The following is an 18,846-nucleotide window of genomic DNA, read 5'->3' as shown; positions in this document are numbered from 1 at the left end:
GGGGGGTGGTGAGACCGTGGCTTGGAGAGGACGTGCTGGGAAGCTGGGTCTGGAACCCGCCAGGCTTGCGGTGGAACTGTCGCGGGAGAGGCACTGCTGCACCGGGACGGTGGGCTGGTGGGCTGGCCACTCTGGAGAACCTGAGCCTGCAGTTACCTCTGTAGCTGAACCTGCGAGTATGGAGGGAGGAAAGAGAAGCTTTCCGGGATGGCCAGAGAGCAAGCCAGGCTGAAGGGCTCCGGAAAGGCTCACAGGAAGTGGGCTGGAGGGTTCCTTGCGGGTGGAAGGAGGAGGAGAGAGCTAGTGAGCAGGCTTGGGGGACTGGGGCGTGGGGGAAAGAGGGCGAGGCTCCTCTCTTTCCTCTGTTGCTTGTGGGCGTGGTTGCAACCCCCACCCCCGCTTGTCTGCGATGTCGGCCACAAAGATGTTGACCCGGAGCCCAAGGCCAGTGCAAAGAGAGGCCCGTGCCCTTTACTTTCTGCCTTATCTTGTAGGAAAAGAAAAACTTTTTATCCGAGGAAGGCAAGCCTTTTAAAATTATCAGGCCCATGGAGAGGATCGCTTGAGCCCAGGAGTTCCAGACCAGCCTGGGCAACATGGCGAAATGCCGTCTCTACAAAAAATACAGAAATCAGTCGGGTGTGGTGGCTACTGTCTGTGGTCCCAGCTACTCAGGAAGCTGAGGCAGGAGGATCGCTTGAGCCCAGGAGGTCGAGGCTGCAGTGAACCAAGATCGTGCCACTGCACTCTGGGCTGGGTGACAAAGCCAAACTTTGTGACCAAAAAAAAAAAAAAAAAAAAAATCAGGGCCAGAGAGGAATTAAAATGAGACAACAGTGACATCCGATTACCCCCTTTGAGCTATGTGTTCATCTCTTGAACTGCTTGCACTGGCTTGCTATTGCCATAAGTAGCTATAAATTAACCTAGTAATGCCACACTGGATACTATAACCCACCCCCTATAGCTTAACAGTATATAGCCAATCACTAATCAATGAGGTTCCTTTAAACCAATGAGAATTCATAACAACTTTGTATCAGCCCACTCCCTGTCCCCCATTTTTGCCTTTGAAAACCTGCTTGTAACAAAGCCCTAATAGAGCTCATATCCAAGGTTACTTGGGTCTGAGTCTTCCTGGCAGCTGTCCTCCCTTTGTTTTTTGTTTGTCCGGTTTTTTTTTTTTTTTTTTTTTTTTTTTTTTTTTTTTTTTTTTTTTTTGAGACAGAGTCTTACCCAGTGCCCAGGCTGGAGTGCAGTGGCGCAATCTCGGCTCACTGCAACCTCCGCCTCCCGAGTTCAAGCGATTCTCCTGCCTCAGCCTCCCAAGTAGCTGGGACTATAGGCGCCCGCCACCAAGACCGGCTAAGTTTTTTGTATTTTTTAGTAGAGACGAGGTTTCACCGTGTTAGCCAGGATGGTCTCGATCTCCTTACCTTGTGATCCGCCCGCCTCGGCCTCCCAAAGTCGTTTTTTGTTTTTTGAGACAGAGTCTTGCTCTTGTCACCCAGGCTGGAGGGCAATGAAGCGATCTCAGCTCACTGCAACCTCCGCCTCCCGCGTTCAAGCGATCCTCCTGCCTCAGCCTCCTGAGTGGCTGGGATTACAGGCAGGCACAATGACACCCGGCTAATTTTTCATATTTTTAGTAAAGACGGGATTTCACCATGTTGGCCAAGCTGGTCTTGAAGTCATGACCTCAGATGATCCACCTGCCTCAGCCTCCCAAAGTGCTGGGATTATAGGCTTGAGCCACTACGCCTGGCCCCCTTGGGCTCAAGTAAACTCTTTGAGTCATATTTTGTGCCTCAGCTTCTTTTAGGTTGACAATTGACTCCCAGAATATGGAGTCTTCAGCTATGAGGAGCAGGGCCATGGGTGAAGAGTGCCCACACTGACTCAAAGAGAGGTCCCCAGCTGGGGCCCAGCTTTCCCACCCTGTCCCCTCAGGAATCTCTCCCCTGGGACGCCTGTGCCTTTCCTGAGCCTGTGGAAATGTTGGTTTCCTCCACCTCCCCAGCATGATAGACTGTGAGGGAATAGGGTGATAGTGGCTCTAGAACTCCCCAGCTGACTCAGTGAACCTCTCTGTACTACCCCCACCAGCATGCCTGGAACCCAAACAGGGCACAGCTGAGAGGCTTCTCCCATGGGCCCTCCTACGCCGCCAGTGAGGAAGTTGCAGGAGGCAACCCAGAGGGGCAGGAAGAACACAGGAGGGAGGGGACGCTGTACTCCCATAGCAGAGATGCCTGAGGGAGAGGGAGGGAGACAATTCGGGATGAGCTGAGTTACCTCCTGCCACCTGTCCTGTAACACCCCCCATCAGTCTCCCTCTTCTGTCCTCCTTACACCATCCCCATCTTGGGTCTATCCACACTCTCCTTGCTGTGGTCCTCATTCCCCGACATCCGCCCCTTTCCCATATAGCTGTGTTTCATGCCCTTCGGCCCCCTTGGACAGGCCAGCAGGATGCAGACTCCTCCAGGACAAACACACTCAGATCACCCCAAAATGGAAAGCGGGATCTGAGATAACAGAAACCAACTCCTAAAAGTCAGAAAACATGGCAATCCCCTCCCTTCCTGTCTTCTCAGTCTCTTTTGGAACATATGGTTGTATTGTATGCACCTTTTTGTCTCCAAAGTAACCCTTACCTGGTCCACATCTCCCTATTATCCCACCATCAGAACATCTGAATTGGAGCATGGGGGCTTCCTTAGTGGCAGGACTCTAGTAGGGGATGAGGAGCCAGGAGAGAAGGTGTATGGGGTACATGTCTGCCCCAGATGTCTGTCTTTCTGAGTAGCCCAGTGTGTCTCCATCTTATGCCAAAGAGGGAGGGAGACCTGGGTGGGGAGGGACTCCCCCTACCAGGACACTTGAAGGGTCAGGTGCACCAATTCCCATCCCCACTACCACTACCTTCTGTTCCTGGGCTATTGTCCCCTGTTGCCTCCATTCGAATGCTCTTTCCCCAGATCTTCCCAGGGCTACTTCCTCTGGAAGTCATCTGGGTCTCAGTTCAAATGTCATATCTTCCAAGATCTTCCCTAAAGCCACCACCCTCCCCCCAAAAAACACACACACAACATTCTATGCCACAGCCCTTGCTGTATTTTCTGCTTACTGCTTACTGATTTTATCTTACTGCTGGTTTTTTTTTGGGGGGGGGGGTTGTATTATTTTGTTTTTTAGATGGAGTTTCGCTCTTGTTGCCCAGGCTGGAGTACAATGGTGCCATCTCGGCTCACCGCAAACTCTGCCTCCCGGGTTCAAGTGATTCTCCTGCCTCAGCTTCCCAAGTAACTGGGATTACAGGCATTCACCACCACGCCTGGCTAATTTTGTATTTTTAGTAGAGACGAGGTTTTACCATGTCGGCCAGGCTGGTCTCGAACTCCTGACCTCAGGTGATCCGCCTTGGCCTCCCAAAGTGCAGGGATTACAGTCGTGAGCCACTGCACCCGGCCTAATTTTTGTATTTTTAGTAGAGACAGGGTTTCACCATGTTGGCCAGGCTGGTCTTGAACTCCTGACCTCAAGAGCTCCACCCACCTCAGCCTCCCTAAGTGCTGGGATTACAGGGGTGAACCACCAGGCCCGGCCTGATCTTATCTTACTTATTAATTTGTTGACATGGTAATTGTCCCTGTCACGTCTCACCCTCAGGATGAAGGTTTCCTGAGGGCAAGGACCTTGTCTTTTTCATGTCTGTATGCCCAGATCCTAGAACAATGCCTGGCACATTGAAGGCACTCAATAAATAGGTATAATTGAATTAAACACAGAGATGATTGGCTGGTCAGTAAAGGGCCTTTATTGCTGCCTTTTTTTTTTTTTTTTTTTTTTGAGACAGGGTCTTGCTTTGTCACCCAAGCTGGAGTGCAGTGATGCAAACATGGCACATTGCAGCCTCCACCTCCCGGGTTTAAGCTATCCTCTTGCCTCAGCATCCCAAGTAGCTGGGACTATAGACGTATGCCACTATGCCTGGGTAAATTTTGTATTTTTTGTAGAGACAGGGTTTCATTATGCTTCCCAGGCTGGTCTCAAACTCCTGAGTTCAAGTGATCCGCCCACCTCGACCTCCCAAAGTGCTGGGATTACGGGTGCGAGCCACTGCGCCCGGCTCTGATGGTCCTTTTTATTCTTCTCGCTGCATTTTCATCGCCTGCCTGAGCCCCAGGCATTGCCCAGTCTGCAGCGGTCCCCAGCCACAGCTGCTACAAACCCACCACCACTGCCACCACCACTACCTCAGAGCCCTCAGGAACTGTGAGTGGGCTGACACACTCAGGTCTTGCACATGACCTTCAAGCCCCAGTTCCCAACAGAATTGACCCCTGCTCTGGACCTCTTTCCAAGCAGCCCCATCCCCCTTATGAAACCACACTTGGAGACCACTGCTCCTATAAGGACACACTTCCCTAGAGAGCCTCAGTACAAATGCACCACTATTTATTGAGGGTTCCCCACGTCAGGCACCCTGCTAGGGGAGTCTCCAATGTCATGGACTGCCAAACACCAGTGCTCTCTGCCTCTGAGTCTCCCGGAGTCCCTGTGCCTCCTGCAGTCAATGTGACAGCGTCGGTCCTGGGCAAGTTGCTCTGCTGAAGGGGGAGGCCTTGTTCCCGGCTGGGACCCCCTGCCAGTCACTGTCCACCTTGCTATCTCTGTCCCTCACCTCCTCTGGTATCATGCGAGGCATTTGCTCATCTGGAAACTGATACTCTGGATAGGGTTGGGCAGCCACACCCGCTCTCCGATCTCTCCCCACTGTTTGGCCCAGTGTTTCCGTGAGAGGATCAGGACAAAGGCAAAAAAGCCCAGGAGGTTCACTGGCTGGCCTGTGATCCACAGCTCCCGTTTCTTCACCCAGATGCAGGATCTGATGTGGTTCCGAAGCTCAAGGCTGAGGCTGGTTGGTGGATTATACTTCAAGTTGGGGAATCTGCAGGCAGGAATTATGGAGGCCAGCGTTTGGGGCAAGAAGGGCCTGCAGACTTCAGGGGCCTCAGGACCCAGCTACTGGCCATCTTCAGTCCCTTGGGCTCCTCTGCCAGGTTGTTGGCTGCTCCATAACATTGCCCCGCACCTGCCATGGAACCCTGGCCTCCAAGAGACCCAGAGCTCGGGGCTCTCATCCCCTGGGTGCCAAGCCACACCCAGCACAGTCTCTTCTGGAGCTCAGACTTAGCATCTTTCTTGGAGCAAGTAATAGGAAAAATGAGAGGTAAGGGAAGAAACGGAGCATTTGTGGGTGAGGAACACAATCACCACGGTCGGCAGAATGCCTTCCCTGATACATATACACACATATCTACACATGCAAGTGCACACATGCAGATTTTCTGAGACACACACTCTGAATTCTTCTGGGAGAGAAGAACTGACTTGAGAGGGCACAGGAAGTACCCATGAATGGAAACTAGTATTTCCCGGACTCAAAAGACAGGACCAGTCATTGCTGCAGAACCAATCAGGGTGACTACTGGTCTCTTGGGCCCAGATCACCATTTTCTTTGGCTGGTTGGCTTCCTGCTGATTCCTGTTCACAATTTTATCCTAGGACTTTATCTCCAATGAGGCCCTTTTTTAACTGCCATGACCTAGATTTATCTTCCTTGGCCTTGAGCATAGCAGGAATAGTCATTGGCCGTAGGCTCAGCCAGCTCAGTACTAAGCTTCTGTCTCCATTGGCCGCACATTCAAGGCATCCTCATTCATTCTTATTGCTGTGGGCTCAGGAGGCCGTTTTCATTGGCTGCCCTGTCCTGAAGCTCGATCTCTATTGGTTGCCACGAGAGGTAGTATCTCCACTGACAGTGAATGCAATGGATGAATGGGCTTTGTTCTCTCAGTGCCCCACTGGTAGGTGTCTCCCAACATGCGCCCCCTCCTCAGCCTGCATTAGGGTGGGGGGGCATTGGGGGTGCCTGAAGAAGGCCCAACAGCCTCGAGAAGCCTCTGATGCTGGCGAAGGTGCCTCCTCCTTTCGTGTTCCCCTGTGACTTCACACACCAGCTGGGCAGGGAAGGCCCCAGGAAGCCCCTTCAGCCAACCTGGGGGAAGAGAGACAGGGGATCCAGTGAGGTGGGGACAGGAAGCAGGTGAAGAGGGAAAGGGGGCCTCGTGGGTTCTCAGGCCCTTGGGGTCATTGTAGGTGTGGGAATTCATGGACAAGCCTGGAGCATCAGTAGAAAGGGCATCAGAAGTGGAGGTGACAGCAGCTTGGAGAGGGTCTGGGCTGCTCCTCCGTCAAGCCCTGCAGTGGCTGCTCATGTCACTTGGAGTAAGAGGTGGAGTCCTTGCAGGGACCTGTCAGGTCCTGCGTGATCCCATCCCTGCCACTTTTGTGACCTCATTTGCTTCTCCTCCTTTCTCTCTCCTGCTGGCCACACTGGCCTCCTTACAGTTCCTCAGCCACACACCAACCACAGGGCCTTTGCACTGCCTGCTGCCTCCAGCTGGGACATTCTTCCCCCAGACACCATGGGGCTAAATTAGCTCCATCAAGCTTCATGCTGCCTTCTCAATGAGGTCCACCTTGGCCTCCCTATTGAAAATTTCATGCTGCCCAACCCTGGAACTCCTGACCTTCTTTGCTCTGCTCACTTTTTTTCCCCCCATAACACTCCTCACCTTCACGTGTACTTTATAATTATCTATTTTGCTCATTCTTTATCGTCTGCCTCCTCTGCTAGAACATGGCTCCAGCCAGGAAGGAAGTTTGATTCACAGTCCCTAGAACAGCGAGTGGCACTTCGTAGGTGCTTAATAAATATTTACTGAATGAATAAATGAAACACGGCCAGGCGCAGTGGCTCATGCCTGTAATCATAGCACTTTGAGAGGCTGAGGCAGGAGGATCACTTGAGCCCAGGAGTTCAAGACCAGCCTGAACAACATAGTGAGACCCCACCTCCATTAAAAGAAAAGAAAGAAAGAAGGCCGGGCACCGGAGGCTCATGCCTATAATCCCAGCACTTTGGGAGGTGAAAGCAGACGGATCACCTGAGGTCAGGAGTTCAAGACCAGCTTGGCCAACATGGTGAAATCCCATCTCTACCAAAAATACAAAAATTAGCCAGGCTTGGTGGCGGGTGCCTGTAATTCCAGCTACTTGGGAGGTTGAGGCAGGAGAATCCTTTGAACCCGGGAGGCGGAGGTTGCAGTGAGCCGAGCTCACACCACTGCACTCTAGCCTGGCTGACAGAATGAGAATCTGTCTCAAATAATAATAATAATAATAAATACAAAATAAATAAATGAAAGACGGTCTCACCTTCAGGGGTCTTGTGCAGGTGTTTGGGGGCAGCCCTGGACTCCAGACTCCGTCCTTCAGTTTTGGCAGGTATAGATGGCTCTGAACACAGTTCCTGGGAACAGTCTGGTTGGGGGTGGGTGACTTTAAAGTGATTCTGTTTAGCTTCTCCCCCATATTGCTCTAAGACTCATTTTTTCTTCCCTCCTCCCATCTAGGGGGATACTCACCACAGTCCTCATAGATGGTGTCTGGGGAGCAGGGAAGAGGGCCTGGGGTCGGGAAGGCTCCTAGCCAGCGCTGCATGTCTGATCTGGTGGGGACATTGGGAAGTGTCACAGATGGCCCAAGAGATCCTCTGGGGCTGAGGCAGGAGCCACAGAAGAGAGAGACTAGGGAAGTCGGAGGAGCTCTGAGAGGTCAGATAAGCGTCCCAAGGGTGTTTTCCGAAGGAAACACAACTCACAGGGAAGAAGCTTGGAGTAGCCGGTGGGTGGGGCGACCCTGGTGGTTGCTGAGAAGGGAGAGGCGGAAGGTAGGGGGTCCAGATGGATCCGGAACCTGCTGGGCCTGGACCAGGGAGCGATGGGCATAGTCCAGAACCTGTAGCCGCTGCCCACTGCCCAGGGATGAGGTCGTTCAGAAGGACAGCAGGGGTCCCACTGGACCCCTCCTGCCCACGCCAGACTGGGCTCCTTCCTTCCCTAGGACTCACCTCTTAGGCTGAGTGATGAGCAGCAGGTCACTGAAGAGCAGCAGGCAAAGAGGGGTGAAGCGGGGGCGTGAGGCAAAGAGCACGCCCCCCCGCCGGCACCCTAACTCGGTCAGCTCTCCCTGGAACTCCAGGCGCCGTGACCAGGAGACTAGGGGCAGGGCCTGGGAGGAAGCAGAGGCAGAGGAGGTTCTAGCAGCAGCAGCAGCAGCAGCACCGTGGGGCAGGGCAAGATGGGGAGCCTGGGCAGGGATGTACCTTGACTTTATGGAAGCGCAGCCTTTGGGTGAGCCGGATCAGCTCTTCAGTCTGCTTCATGCGCCCCACCTCAGCGCTGCAACGCTCGATGATCTAGGTAAGGGGATCTGTGTTACCCCCCCCAGCGGCCAGCCCCCTACTCCCTACCATTTCTCTCTACCACCTTGTCACCTCCCCCTACTTCAGTGTCCCTCCTGCCCACCTTGCTGACAGCACCCAGGGCCTTCTGGGCATTCTCCTGACGGCTGGACCCCTCTTCTGTCTGGCGCAGGATATTCTGGGGACAAGGAGGAAGGGTGACTGGGCCCCCTGCTCTGTGGCCCTGGGATTCAGAGGGGCCACAGCTCAGAGGACCTGCCTGCTTTGGCCAATTTCAACAAGGCTGACAGACCTCATCATTCACCATCTGCAGAACCCTAAGCAAGTCCTGTTACCTCTCTGAGCCTCAGCTTCCCCATCTGTAAAATGGGGCTAATATCCACCTAGCATATCAATAGCATTGTTTTGAGGATTCAAGAAGGTAATCTATGTAAAGTGCTTAGCATCGTTCTTGGTACGTATTAAATGTTGAAAAGAAGGTTCCTATTTTTTTTTTCAGAGTCTGGCTCTATCGCCCAGGCTGGAGTGCAGTGGCGCGATCTCGGCTCACTGCAACTTCTGCCTCCCAGGTTCAAGTGATTCTCCTGCCTCAGCCTCCCAAGTAGCTGGGATTACAGACATGCGCCACCACGCCCGGCTAATTTTTGTATTTTAGTAGAGATGGGGTTTCACCATGTTGGCCAGGCTGGTCTTGAACTCCTGACCTCAGATGATCCCCCCGCCTCAGCCTCCCAAAGTGCTGGGATTACAGGCGTGAGCCACTGCGCCCGGCCCGAAGGTTCCTATTATTTTAATAATTATTAACCAGGCCGGGCGTGGTGGCTCACGCCTGTAATCCCAGCACTTTGGGAGGCCGAGACGGGCGGATCACGAGGTCAGGAGATCGAGACCATCCTGGCTAACACGGTGAAACCCCGTCTCTACTAAAAAATACAAAAAACTAGCCGGGCGAGGTGGCGGGCGCCTATAGTCCCAGCTACTTGGGAGGCTGAGGCAGGAGAATGGCGTAAACCCAGGAGGCGGAGCTTGCACTGAGCTGAGATCCGGCCACTGCACTCCAGCCTGGGCGGCAGAGCAAGACTGTCTCAAAAAAAAAAAAAAAAAAAAATTATTATTAACCAAAACCGTTAGTGCAGGCAATATAGCAGAGTAACTAAGAGTGCTTAATTACAATTTTTTTCTCCATCAATTATTTCTATATGACCTGGGACAAGTTATGTGACCTGTACCTTAGCTTTCTCATCTCTAAAGTAGGACAAATAATAGTTCCTACGCTCACACAGTTGTGGGTAAGGTTACACAGGTGTATAGCACTAAGAACCATTCCTAGAAAGCTCAATAGCTGTTGAGCTATTATGATTAGTATCATTATTATTGTGCTGTCTACACTGGGGATAGATAAAGCTGAATAAGATCATAAAGACACTAAAATCTAGTTGGGAACTCTTCACATAAAGATCCCCTCATTCGCTGGGCTCAGTGTCTCACGCCTATAAGGCCAGAGCTTTGAGAAGCTGAGATAGGAGGACTGCTTGAGGCCAGGAGTTCAAGACCAGCCTAGCCAACGTAGTGAGACCCTGTCTCTATAAAAATAAAAATTAATAAATAGCAGGGCATGGTGGCATTGTGGTCCCAGGCTGAGGCATGAGGATCCCTTGAGCCCAGGAATTTGAGGCTGCAGTGAGCTGTGATTGTACCACTACTCTAAAGATCCCCATATTGGGTGACCTGGTTAGAAAGGAGTCTCTATGGCCGGGCGCGGTGGCTCACGCCTGTAATCCCAGCACTTTGGGAGGCCGAGGCAGGCAGATCACAAGGTCAGGAGATCGAGACCACGGTGAAACTCTGTCTCTACTAAAAATACAAAAAATTAGCCGGACATGGTGGCGGGCGCCTGTAGTCCCAGCTACTCGGGAGGCTGAGGCAGGAGAATGGCGTGAACCCAGGAGGCGGAGCTTGCAGTGAGCCGAGATCACGCCACTGCACTCCAGCCTGGTGGACAGAGCGAGACTCCATCTCAGAAAAAAAAAAAGAAAAAGAAAGGAATCTCTACTTTGCAATAGAAGACAGCATGTCAGCTGGGAGTGGTGGCTCATGCCTATAATCCCAGCACTTTGGGAGGCCGAGGTGGGCAGATCACGAGGTCAGGAGATGGAGACCATCCTGGCTACCACGGTGAAACCCTGTCTCTACTAAAAATACAAAAAATTAGCCGGGTGTGGTGGCGGACGCTTGTAGTCCCAGCTACTCAGGAGGCTGAGGCAGGAGAATGGTGTGAACCAGGGAGGCGGAGCTTGCAGTGAGCCGAGATCATGCCACTGTACTCCAGCCTGAGCGACAAAGCAAGACTCCATCTCAAAAAAAAGAAAAGAAGAAGAAGGAGGAGGAGAAGAGTGTCTCAAACTTTTTTTTCCCAGTATCACTCCACTAGGATGCCTTTTTTAGATAATTTTCCCTAAACATCCCCCTCACCATGAAAGTTTAATTCTACAGATCTACTAGAACTCTGTTTATGCACTAAAGCTTAATGGAGTACAACTGTTGGAATAACTAAGATTATTTTCACCCCAAAGAACCAATTTTGCCCGCTTGGGGTTATATCACCCCAGTTGGGAAGGCATGTTGGTAGAAGAATACAGCCAGAGACAATCTCAAAAACCACTCACACACTCCCCCCTGAGACCCAGCAAGCAGAAGGGACTTGCCCAAGGTCACTCAGACAGTCAGTGGCAGAGCTAGGTGTGGAACGCCTGTCTCCAGCCAGAGGCCCTTTCCCTGCACCTGGACCTGGAGGCAGTCCAGGTAAGGGGAAGAGCGCACAGGGCCCCTAAGGCAGGGCGTGGTGGATCCTAGGCTGAGACACCCAGATTCGTAGTTATGATTTGGGGGATTTTATGTTTAAGGTGGAGTAGTGCGTGGTGATAACTGGAGGGCCAAGAAGCCCTCAGGAGAGTTCTCCGATGGGGTTGGTGGGGCAGAAACTGCCGCAGCCGGACGGGTACCTGCAGTAGCATGCGAAGCCGGGTGATGCGCTGGAAGGGCAGTAGCAGGAAGGACGGCAGCGGGAGCCGCTCACACTTAGGGAGGCTCTGCAGCCGGCGCAGCTCGGCGGAGAAGCGCACGTTGGTGTCCCTGCAGAAGCAAGAGTGGTTAGCGGCTGCCTGGAGGCCCTAGTGCCCCAGCCTGCTGTGGCGTCGACCCCACCCCTCTCTCCAGCTTCCTCCACACCCCTGGGACACTCACATGAGGCGGCTGTAGGTCTCCTCCTGATACTGTTGGTTCCGCACATAATCCACATACACCGAGAAAGGCCCCACAGCGTGGGCATGCACCACATCACACAGGTCGCTGATGTGGGGGGAAGAGCGCACACGGGACAGGAGCGTTGCTAGAAACCTGAAGGAATTGGGGAAGCAAGCAATGGGGCGGGGCAGAGAGCCAGGTCTCCCGGGTTCTTGAGAGAAGGGCTGGGAACCAACTGGGTCAGTAGAAGGAAGGACCTGGGCCCGGGAGAGAGGAAAGGGCGTGCCCAGCAGCCTAAGGGCAGGTTCCCTGGAAGTACAGGAAGCCACTGACCGTTCGCTGACTCCCTGGACTCGCTGCACATTGGAGAAGAGTGTGTGGTGATCACGGGGGGTGAGCGTGTCCCGGAGTGCCTGGCTCAGCACGAAGGTGTCGGTCAGCAGCCGCAGGGAGCGCAGGTAGGAAGCCTCGGACGTTACCACCTCGAAAAGACTCTAGAAAGAAGAGCAGGCAATCGTGGGAAGCCAGGACCCTGGGCCCTCCTCCCCGACGTCTGACCCATGCAGCCCGCCCAACCCCAGCACCCTCCTCCCGTCTCCCACTTCCAGCTCCCACCTCCTGCATGCGCCTCTCCTGGGGGCTGAGGGTATCCAGAAGGCCGCTTGTTTGCACAGCCGGAAGCTCCTGCCACAGGGTGTTGCGAGGTCCAGGGGGTCGTGGGAAAGTGGGCGCATCTCCAGCATTTGCTGGAGAAGGACTCCCATCCTCACCGACCCCCCACAGCTCCTCTGACAGCACGGCTGCTCGGTAGGTCTGGTACAGAGGTTCTAGAGGGCAAACATAGCACTTCAGGGAAGCCCAGGGCCCCCAAACTCTTCCCCCACTGCTTGATGGTCACAGCAGGGACCCTCAGGTCCAGAGGCCCTCACCATCCTGCAGGGGCAGCTCCCAGTTCTGCTCCTTCAGCACCTCTAGCCCCTCCTCTTCCCTGTGGAGAAAGAAAGGGAAGGGAGTCCCCAGGGCCACGACTACTGCCTGCCGCAGGGTGCTTGTTGTTCCCATGCTGGACAGGGCAACCCACATGCAGGTTGGATGTAGGGATCCTGACGGCTCCCTACGTCAAACCTCAGGCTTTTTGTTTTGTTTGAAGGGGAAAGACAAGGTCTCGCTATGTTGCCCAGGCTGGTCTTAAATTCTTGGCCTCAAGCAATCCTGCCACCTCGGCCTTGCAAAGTGTCAGGATTACAGGCGTGAGCTACTTTGCCCGGCCCAAATGCCAGATCTTTTTATGTGCCTTCTAGAGAGGAGCCCCTGAACTAAGTGGGCCCCATTCCTATCTCAACTATTGTAGACCAGAGACTTCTGAGTCTCCTTCTCAGCCCTCTCACATAGCAACCATTGTCTGGAATGCCCTATTTGTGTGTCAAGGAAGCTCAACGTGGTGGACTACACTCTCACACCTCCCACCAGCACGTGTAGCCCCTTATCTCCCCTGCTCTGGTCATCGGCACCACCACACCTCCATTTCTGATAACAACGGTGAATCTAAGATAATTAACAAGCCTGAATAGCATAGAAGAGATGGTCATGATTGCCAAATAGATTTTCAGACAATAATTACAATAGAAGCTCAAGGTGAGGGAAGGGAATTAAAGTGGTACACTTACTCTGGGTCCGGCTCTTCACAATATCATATCCCCACGATTCCATGAAGTGGTTTCTATGCTTAGCCCCATGTCATAGATGAGGACACTGAGACCCACGAAGGCTAAAGACCTTCTTCTTTTTTTTTTTTTGAGACAGAGTTTCTCTCTTGTCGCCCAGGCTGGAGTGCAGTGGCGCAATCTTGGCTCCTTGCAACCTCCGCCTCCCGGGTTCAAGCGATTCTCTGCCTCAGCCTCCCAAGTAGCTAGGATTACAGGCGCCCGACATGACGCCCAGCTAATTTTTGTATTTTTAGTAGAAACGGGGTTTCACCATGTTAGCCAAGCTGATCTTGAACTCCTAACCTCAGGTGATCCTCCCGCCTCAGCCTCCCAAAGGGCTGGGATTACAGACATGAGCCACCATGCCGGGCCTTCTATAAGATCACAGAATTGATAAGGGCCAGAGCTGGGATTTGAAACAATGGCTGCTTATCTCTAGAGCCCTGGCCCTTGTCCCCTCACCTTTGTGCAGGTGGGATTTAGCTGGAGCTGAAGGTTAGTCTGCCCTCAGGTAGAAGCATGGTGGGGAGAGAACCAGGGAATAGGGGTGGGGGTGTTCGGTACCTCCCCTCCACAGTTGCTGGAGGAGCGTTCCGAGGAACTTCATCAGGACTGTCCCCTAGAGAGAGAAGCCAGAGTGAAGAGAAAAAAACTCAAGGATCCCCAGCCCAGGACTCCCAGCTCTAGCCTCAGTGGAAACAGTTACTATAAAAACTACAACTCTCATCAGCACCAGAGCAGCAGCTGGTAGGGAAGCAAAGAACCCAGGGCCTGTTGGGGATTGTAGTTTGTTGGGGTTTTAGTCCCCCCTGCCCCTCTCTTGTCCCCTCACAGCCCAGAGGTCCACTCCCCCAGGCCCTGCACCTGTTTGGATTCCATCTTCAGAAGGCAGATCAAGATCTGGCTGTGGGGGGTCCCCGAAAATGGTGACGTCCTGCCTGCCACGAGTTGGTTTGGGAGGCTTGAGGGGTGGCAGGAGTTTGCGCTCGGCAGTGGAGCGGTAGGATGTGAGGACAACAGCAGGGTGACCGATGCTTGGAGGGTTGGGGCGGGAGCGAGAGGTCCGCAGCGGGGAGGCCCGACGGGGGACCCTGGGGACCTCCTCATAGCCCCCCACAGGCACCCATCTGAGCTCCAGGCCAGGTCGGGTGGTGTGGCAGACACAGGGGCAGCAGGGAGGGCAGGCCAGGCCAGCATCTGTGGGAGATGGATAGCCTAAGGAGAAAGCCCTTGGGGCCCAGCCCCATCCCTGAGACCATAGACCTCATCTCCATCTTTAACCTGCCCAGCAACTGCAACACCAAGGTTGAGGCATCTGTAGATCTCGTCCACCCTGACTCCCTTCAAATCCTGACATACTGAAACCAGATATCCCAAACATTAAATCCATTTCTGAAAAGGTAGCCCCTGAAAGTTGTTAGCACTGAAAACGAAGAAGATGGGTGGATTGAGGTCACCCAGCGCCACCCCCCCACACTCACCTGGAGCACCGTTCTCCTGGGACCCACTCCCGGGGAGGGGAGCTTCTCTCTCCCCATTCACATCTGCTCTCGCTTGGAGACCTGGCTCCGGGGCATCTGCATCCTGAGCCCGGCCTTCAGCACCCCCTTCAAACCTGCCAGCCAGCCTCCTCACAGTGCCAGGGGCTGAGGCAGAGCCATTCTGAGCCAGGACCCCGGCCATGGGGAGCAGAGGCGTGCGGGGTGACCCAGAAGGCTTGGGTGGGGGGACTGGAGACCGGGGAGCAGGTTCTGGGGAGGCGGAGCGCCGGGACACTGGACTAGGTGTGGGGGTGCTGGAAGGTGACTCTGGGGAAGTCTGGGAGTCGAGGCTGGTTCTAGAAGCTGAGGAGGGCAAAAGAGCAGGGGCTTGAGGGATGCAGCTGGGGCTCCCAGAAGATGGGGGTGCACATTGGGGTTGGTGCCTCATTGGAGGTTCGGGGAAGTTCTTGTGGAGAGGAGCCGTTGTGGGGAGACCCTAAGGACTGGGCAGCCCTGGAACGAGAAGGAGGGCGGGGGCGGATGATCCGAGGGGGCTTCTGCGTGGGGGGTGTTGCTGCAGGAAGGGACTGGGCTGACATCTTCCTCTGTGGTCTTCAAAGGGGTGGGGTGCTCTGCTGGAGTCATCCCCTGAGGAGGAGGGAGGGAAACAGAAAAACCCTTAGTGCCCTGCAGGGTGGATAAACTGAGGCCACTGGAAGGCAGGATTTTGAAGTCAGGAGGGAAAGCTGGTGTGGCGGTTTCAGAGAATCCATAAAACTCAATACGGGGGATCCCCTTTGCTAGTACAACCACTCTGTGTCTGCCTACTGAACCACGTGTCCGTGGGGTGTGTTGTGGAGGTTTGTGTGTGGTTGTGGTAGGGGAGTGGCACGGTGTATTGTGCGAGTTCTGTGCTTGCCGGGTGGGTGTGCAGGGGGAGAGTGCAGTGGACGGTGTGTGGCCTGTGGCCTGTGAGGAAGTTCTCAGTGTGAGTGTCTGAGATAGCGGTGGCAGGGTGGGTGTGCGATGTGTGTTCTGTGCTGTCTGGGTCTGGGTGCCGTGGGTGCGCCTGTCTGCCAGGCCTGGGCTGCGAGGCATGCATCACTGTTTCCCTGCTCCACCGGCCCTCCGCCCCCCATTTCCCAGTTCCTCTCTCCGGACTCTCCCTTTCCGGATTATTTTTAGTCTCCTTTTCCTGCCATCAAGATTCCTGGAGCCTCTGACCCCCGGAGATGAGGAGGCCCTGGCTCAGTCTCTCCTGTCCTGCGTCTGATCATCCCCGCCTGCCCTTGGGTCTGGTCACAGAGAGAAGCCCAGCACAGGCATGACTCTTGCTGGGAGGCCTGGGGAGGTGGCTGGGAGAGCCAGCTGAAGGAGAGGCCAGGGTTTCTCTTCCTCCCTCGAGGAAGGAGGCTACAGTCCCAAGAAGGCTGCAGGGTCAGGGCTGGGAAGCAGGGGAACCCCCAAACTCCCTTCAGGGGTCAGCAGGAGAGTCAGACCCCTCCAGGCCTCGGATTGGGTCCTTGAGAAATGATGAGGGGGAACAAGGGGGTTGTAAATGACGGGTCTTGCAGCTCAGTGGCCTCTGTGTTCTGGCAGAAAGTCACTTAGCAAAGTGACCCACACAGTGGTCTTGACCACTGGCCAGCTCCTCCCCAGCCCCTACCCCTCAGGGATCCCACCCCATCTCGGGTACCTGCATTTACTTCCTTCCGTACCCCCCACTCAGGAATCCAGGTACTCGGGCCCCAAACACTCACCCTTGAATCCCCTCCACTCTCAGTCACCTCCCAGGGCTGAGTGAGTAGGGGCAGGAAACAGGAATCAGATCCGCCTCCCAACCGGACACCGCCCCCCCAACAAACCACACCACGCTCCACATGCGCACATCACACGGGGCCCCAGGAGACAGAGGTATCCAGGGTCTCAGAGGTTAACGGGCTCTGGGGAAAAGCTGAAATTCAGGCATGGAAAATGTGTGTGCAGGTTCTACCTGAACAGCTGTGTAGATGGGGGCTCACAGGAGTGAGGTGGACAGGGGTGGGGATAAGGACAAGACCGCAATGGCACAGAGCATGGGTAACTGGACGCCTCTGTCTCAGCTAAGGGATACTACGTGCGTCCTTCCACGGCGAGTCTCACCATCTTTCCCAGGACTCGCACCACCACCTGTCTCTTCAGCCGGGCGTGCGCCAACCCCTCTTTCACCCCGAGGGACCCTCCCGCAGGCCTCCCTCCTTAACTCTGCAGGAGGTCCCCATGAATTTACCTTTATCTTTTTGGAATCAGTTGCTATTTTCAGCGTGTCCTGGCTGCCCCTTGGAGCAAGGAATGCGGGGCTGAGGTCTCCAAATGTCTGTTCCTGTGATTCTGGGGCGGGAGCTCAGGGCCCAGATTGAGATCTCTGCGGAGGAAGCCAGTTCCTCAGCCCCACCCAGCCATTGTGTCTGGCGTGTGTGTGTGTGTTGGGGGGGGGGGGGGCAGGAGGTAGTACTGAGGGGAGGAGAGGTGTGGACTTGGGATCTGTCTCCTCCAGGGAGGTATAACATTTGCAGGGGGCCCAGGCGTCATTGTTCACCCTTATAATCCCAGTACTCCAGCACTTTGGGAGGGCAAGGTGGGAGGACTAGCCTGGGCAACATAGTGTGATCCTGTCTCTACAAAAGATTTTTTTAAAATTAGCCATGGACAGGCCAGGCGAAGTGGCTTATGTCTGTAATCCCAGCACTCGGGGAGGCCGAGGCAGGCAGATCACCTGAGGTCAGGAGTTCGAGACCAGCCTGGCCAACATGGTAAAACCCTGTCTCTACTAAAAATACAAAAAAAATTAGCTACTTGGGAGGCTGAGGCAGGAGAATTGCTTGAACATGGGAGGCAAAGGTTGCAGTGAGCTGCGATGGCACCATTGCACTCCAGCTTGGCCAACAAGAGTGAAATTCCATCTCAAAAGAAAAAAAAATAGCTATAGCGGCACACATTTGTGGTCTCAGTTACACAGGAGGCTGAGGTGGGAACATCGCTTGAGCCCAGGAGTTGGACTCTACAGTGAGCTGTGATTGCACCACTGCACTTCAGCCTGGGCAACAGAGCAATATGCTGTCTGAAAACAACAATAAAGAATGTGCAGAGGTCGGGTGCAGTGGCTCATGTCTGTAATCCCAGCACTTTGGAAGGCCAAGGCAGGAGAATCACTTGAACCCAGGAGGCAGAGGTTGCAATGAGCCAAGATCCTGCCACTGCACTCCAGCCTAGGCAACAGAGCAAGACTCCATCTCAAAAAATATAAAAATAAAAAGTGTCCCAGGAGTGGTGGCTCACACCTGTAATCCTAGCAGATTGGGAGGCCGAGGTGAGTGGATCACCTGAGGTCAGAAGTTCGAGACCAGCCTGGCCAACATGGTGAAACCCCATCTCTACTTTAAAAAAAAAAAATACAAAAATTAGCTGAGCATGGTGGCGGGTGCCTGTAATCCCAACTACTCTGGAGGCTGAGGAGACAGAATCCCTCGAACCCAGGAGGCGGCAATTGCAGTGAGCCGAGATCGTGCCATTGCACTCCAGCCTGGGCAACAAGAGTGAAACTCCATCTCAAAAAAAAGAAAAAAAAAGAAATTAGCCGGGCAAGGTGGCACTCCCCTGTAATCCCAGCTACTCAGGAGTCTGAGGCACAAAATCGCTTGAGCCCAGAAGGCAGAGGTTGCAGTGAGCCGAGATCGCGCCCTGCCCTCCAGTCTGGGCAATAGAGTGAGACTCCGTCCCAAAGGGAAAAAAAAATGAGCAGAGGACGGGAGCAGTGACTCATACCTGTAATCCCAGCACTTTGGGAGGCTGTGGCTGATGGATCACTAGAGGTCAGGAGTTCGAGACCATCCTGGCCAACATGGTGAAACCCCATCTCTACTAAAAATACAAAAATTAGCCAGGTGTCATGGTGGGTGCCTGTAATCCTAGCTACTCAGGAGGCTGAGGCAGGTCAGGAGAATTGCTTAAACCCGGGAGGCAGAGGTTGCAGTGAGGTGAGATCATACCATTGCACTCTAGCCTGGGTGACAGAGTGATTCCATCTCAAAAAAAAAAAAA

The 18,846-nt window shown here is 54.0% G+C and overlaps 1 protein-coding gene across 1 annotated transcript; it reads right to left on the bottom strand.

Moving 5' to 3' along the window:
- Positions 1 to 4,439: 4,439 nt before the first annotated feature.
- ARHGEF15 (Rho guanine nucleotide exchange factor 15) lies at positions 4,440 to 17,153 on the bottom strand. The gene is given in 17 exon segments (XM_017850586.1): positions 4,440 to 6,065; positions 7,289 to 7,393; positions 7,498 to 7,580; positions 7,734 to 7,886; positions 7,983 to 8,143; positions 8,238 to 8,330; positions 8,440 to 8,514; positions 11,339 to 11,468; positions 11,580 to 11,732; positions 11,913 to 12,073; positions 12,195 to 12,406; positions 12,509 to 12,567; positions 13,850 to 13,904; positions 14,150 to 14,482; positions 14,767 to 15,173; positions 15,175 to 15,414; positions 17,036 to 17,153. Coding segments are annotated over 16 exon segments (2,523 nt in total). The 5' UTR covers positions 15,366 to 15,414; positions 17,036 to 17,153; the 3' UTR covers positions 4,440 to 5,913.
- Positions 17,154 to 18,846: the final 1,693 nt, after the last annotated feature.

Source organism: Rhinopithecus bieti, unplaced genomic scaffold (assembly GCF_001698545.2).
Source record: "Rhinopithecus bieti isolate Rb0 unplaced genomic scaffold, ASM169854v2 scaffold_32008, whole genome shotgun sequence".
Lineage (NCBI taxonomy): Eukaryota > Metazoa > Chordata > Mammalia > Primates > Cercopithecidae > Rhinopithecus > Rhinopithecus bieti.
This window is presented reverse-complemented; position numbering and strand designations above follow the sequence as displayed.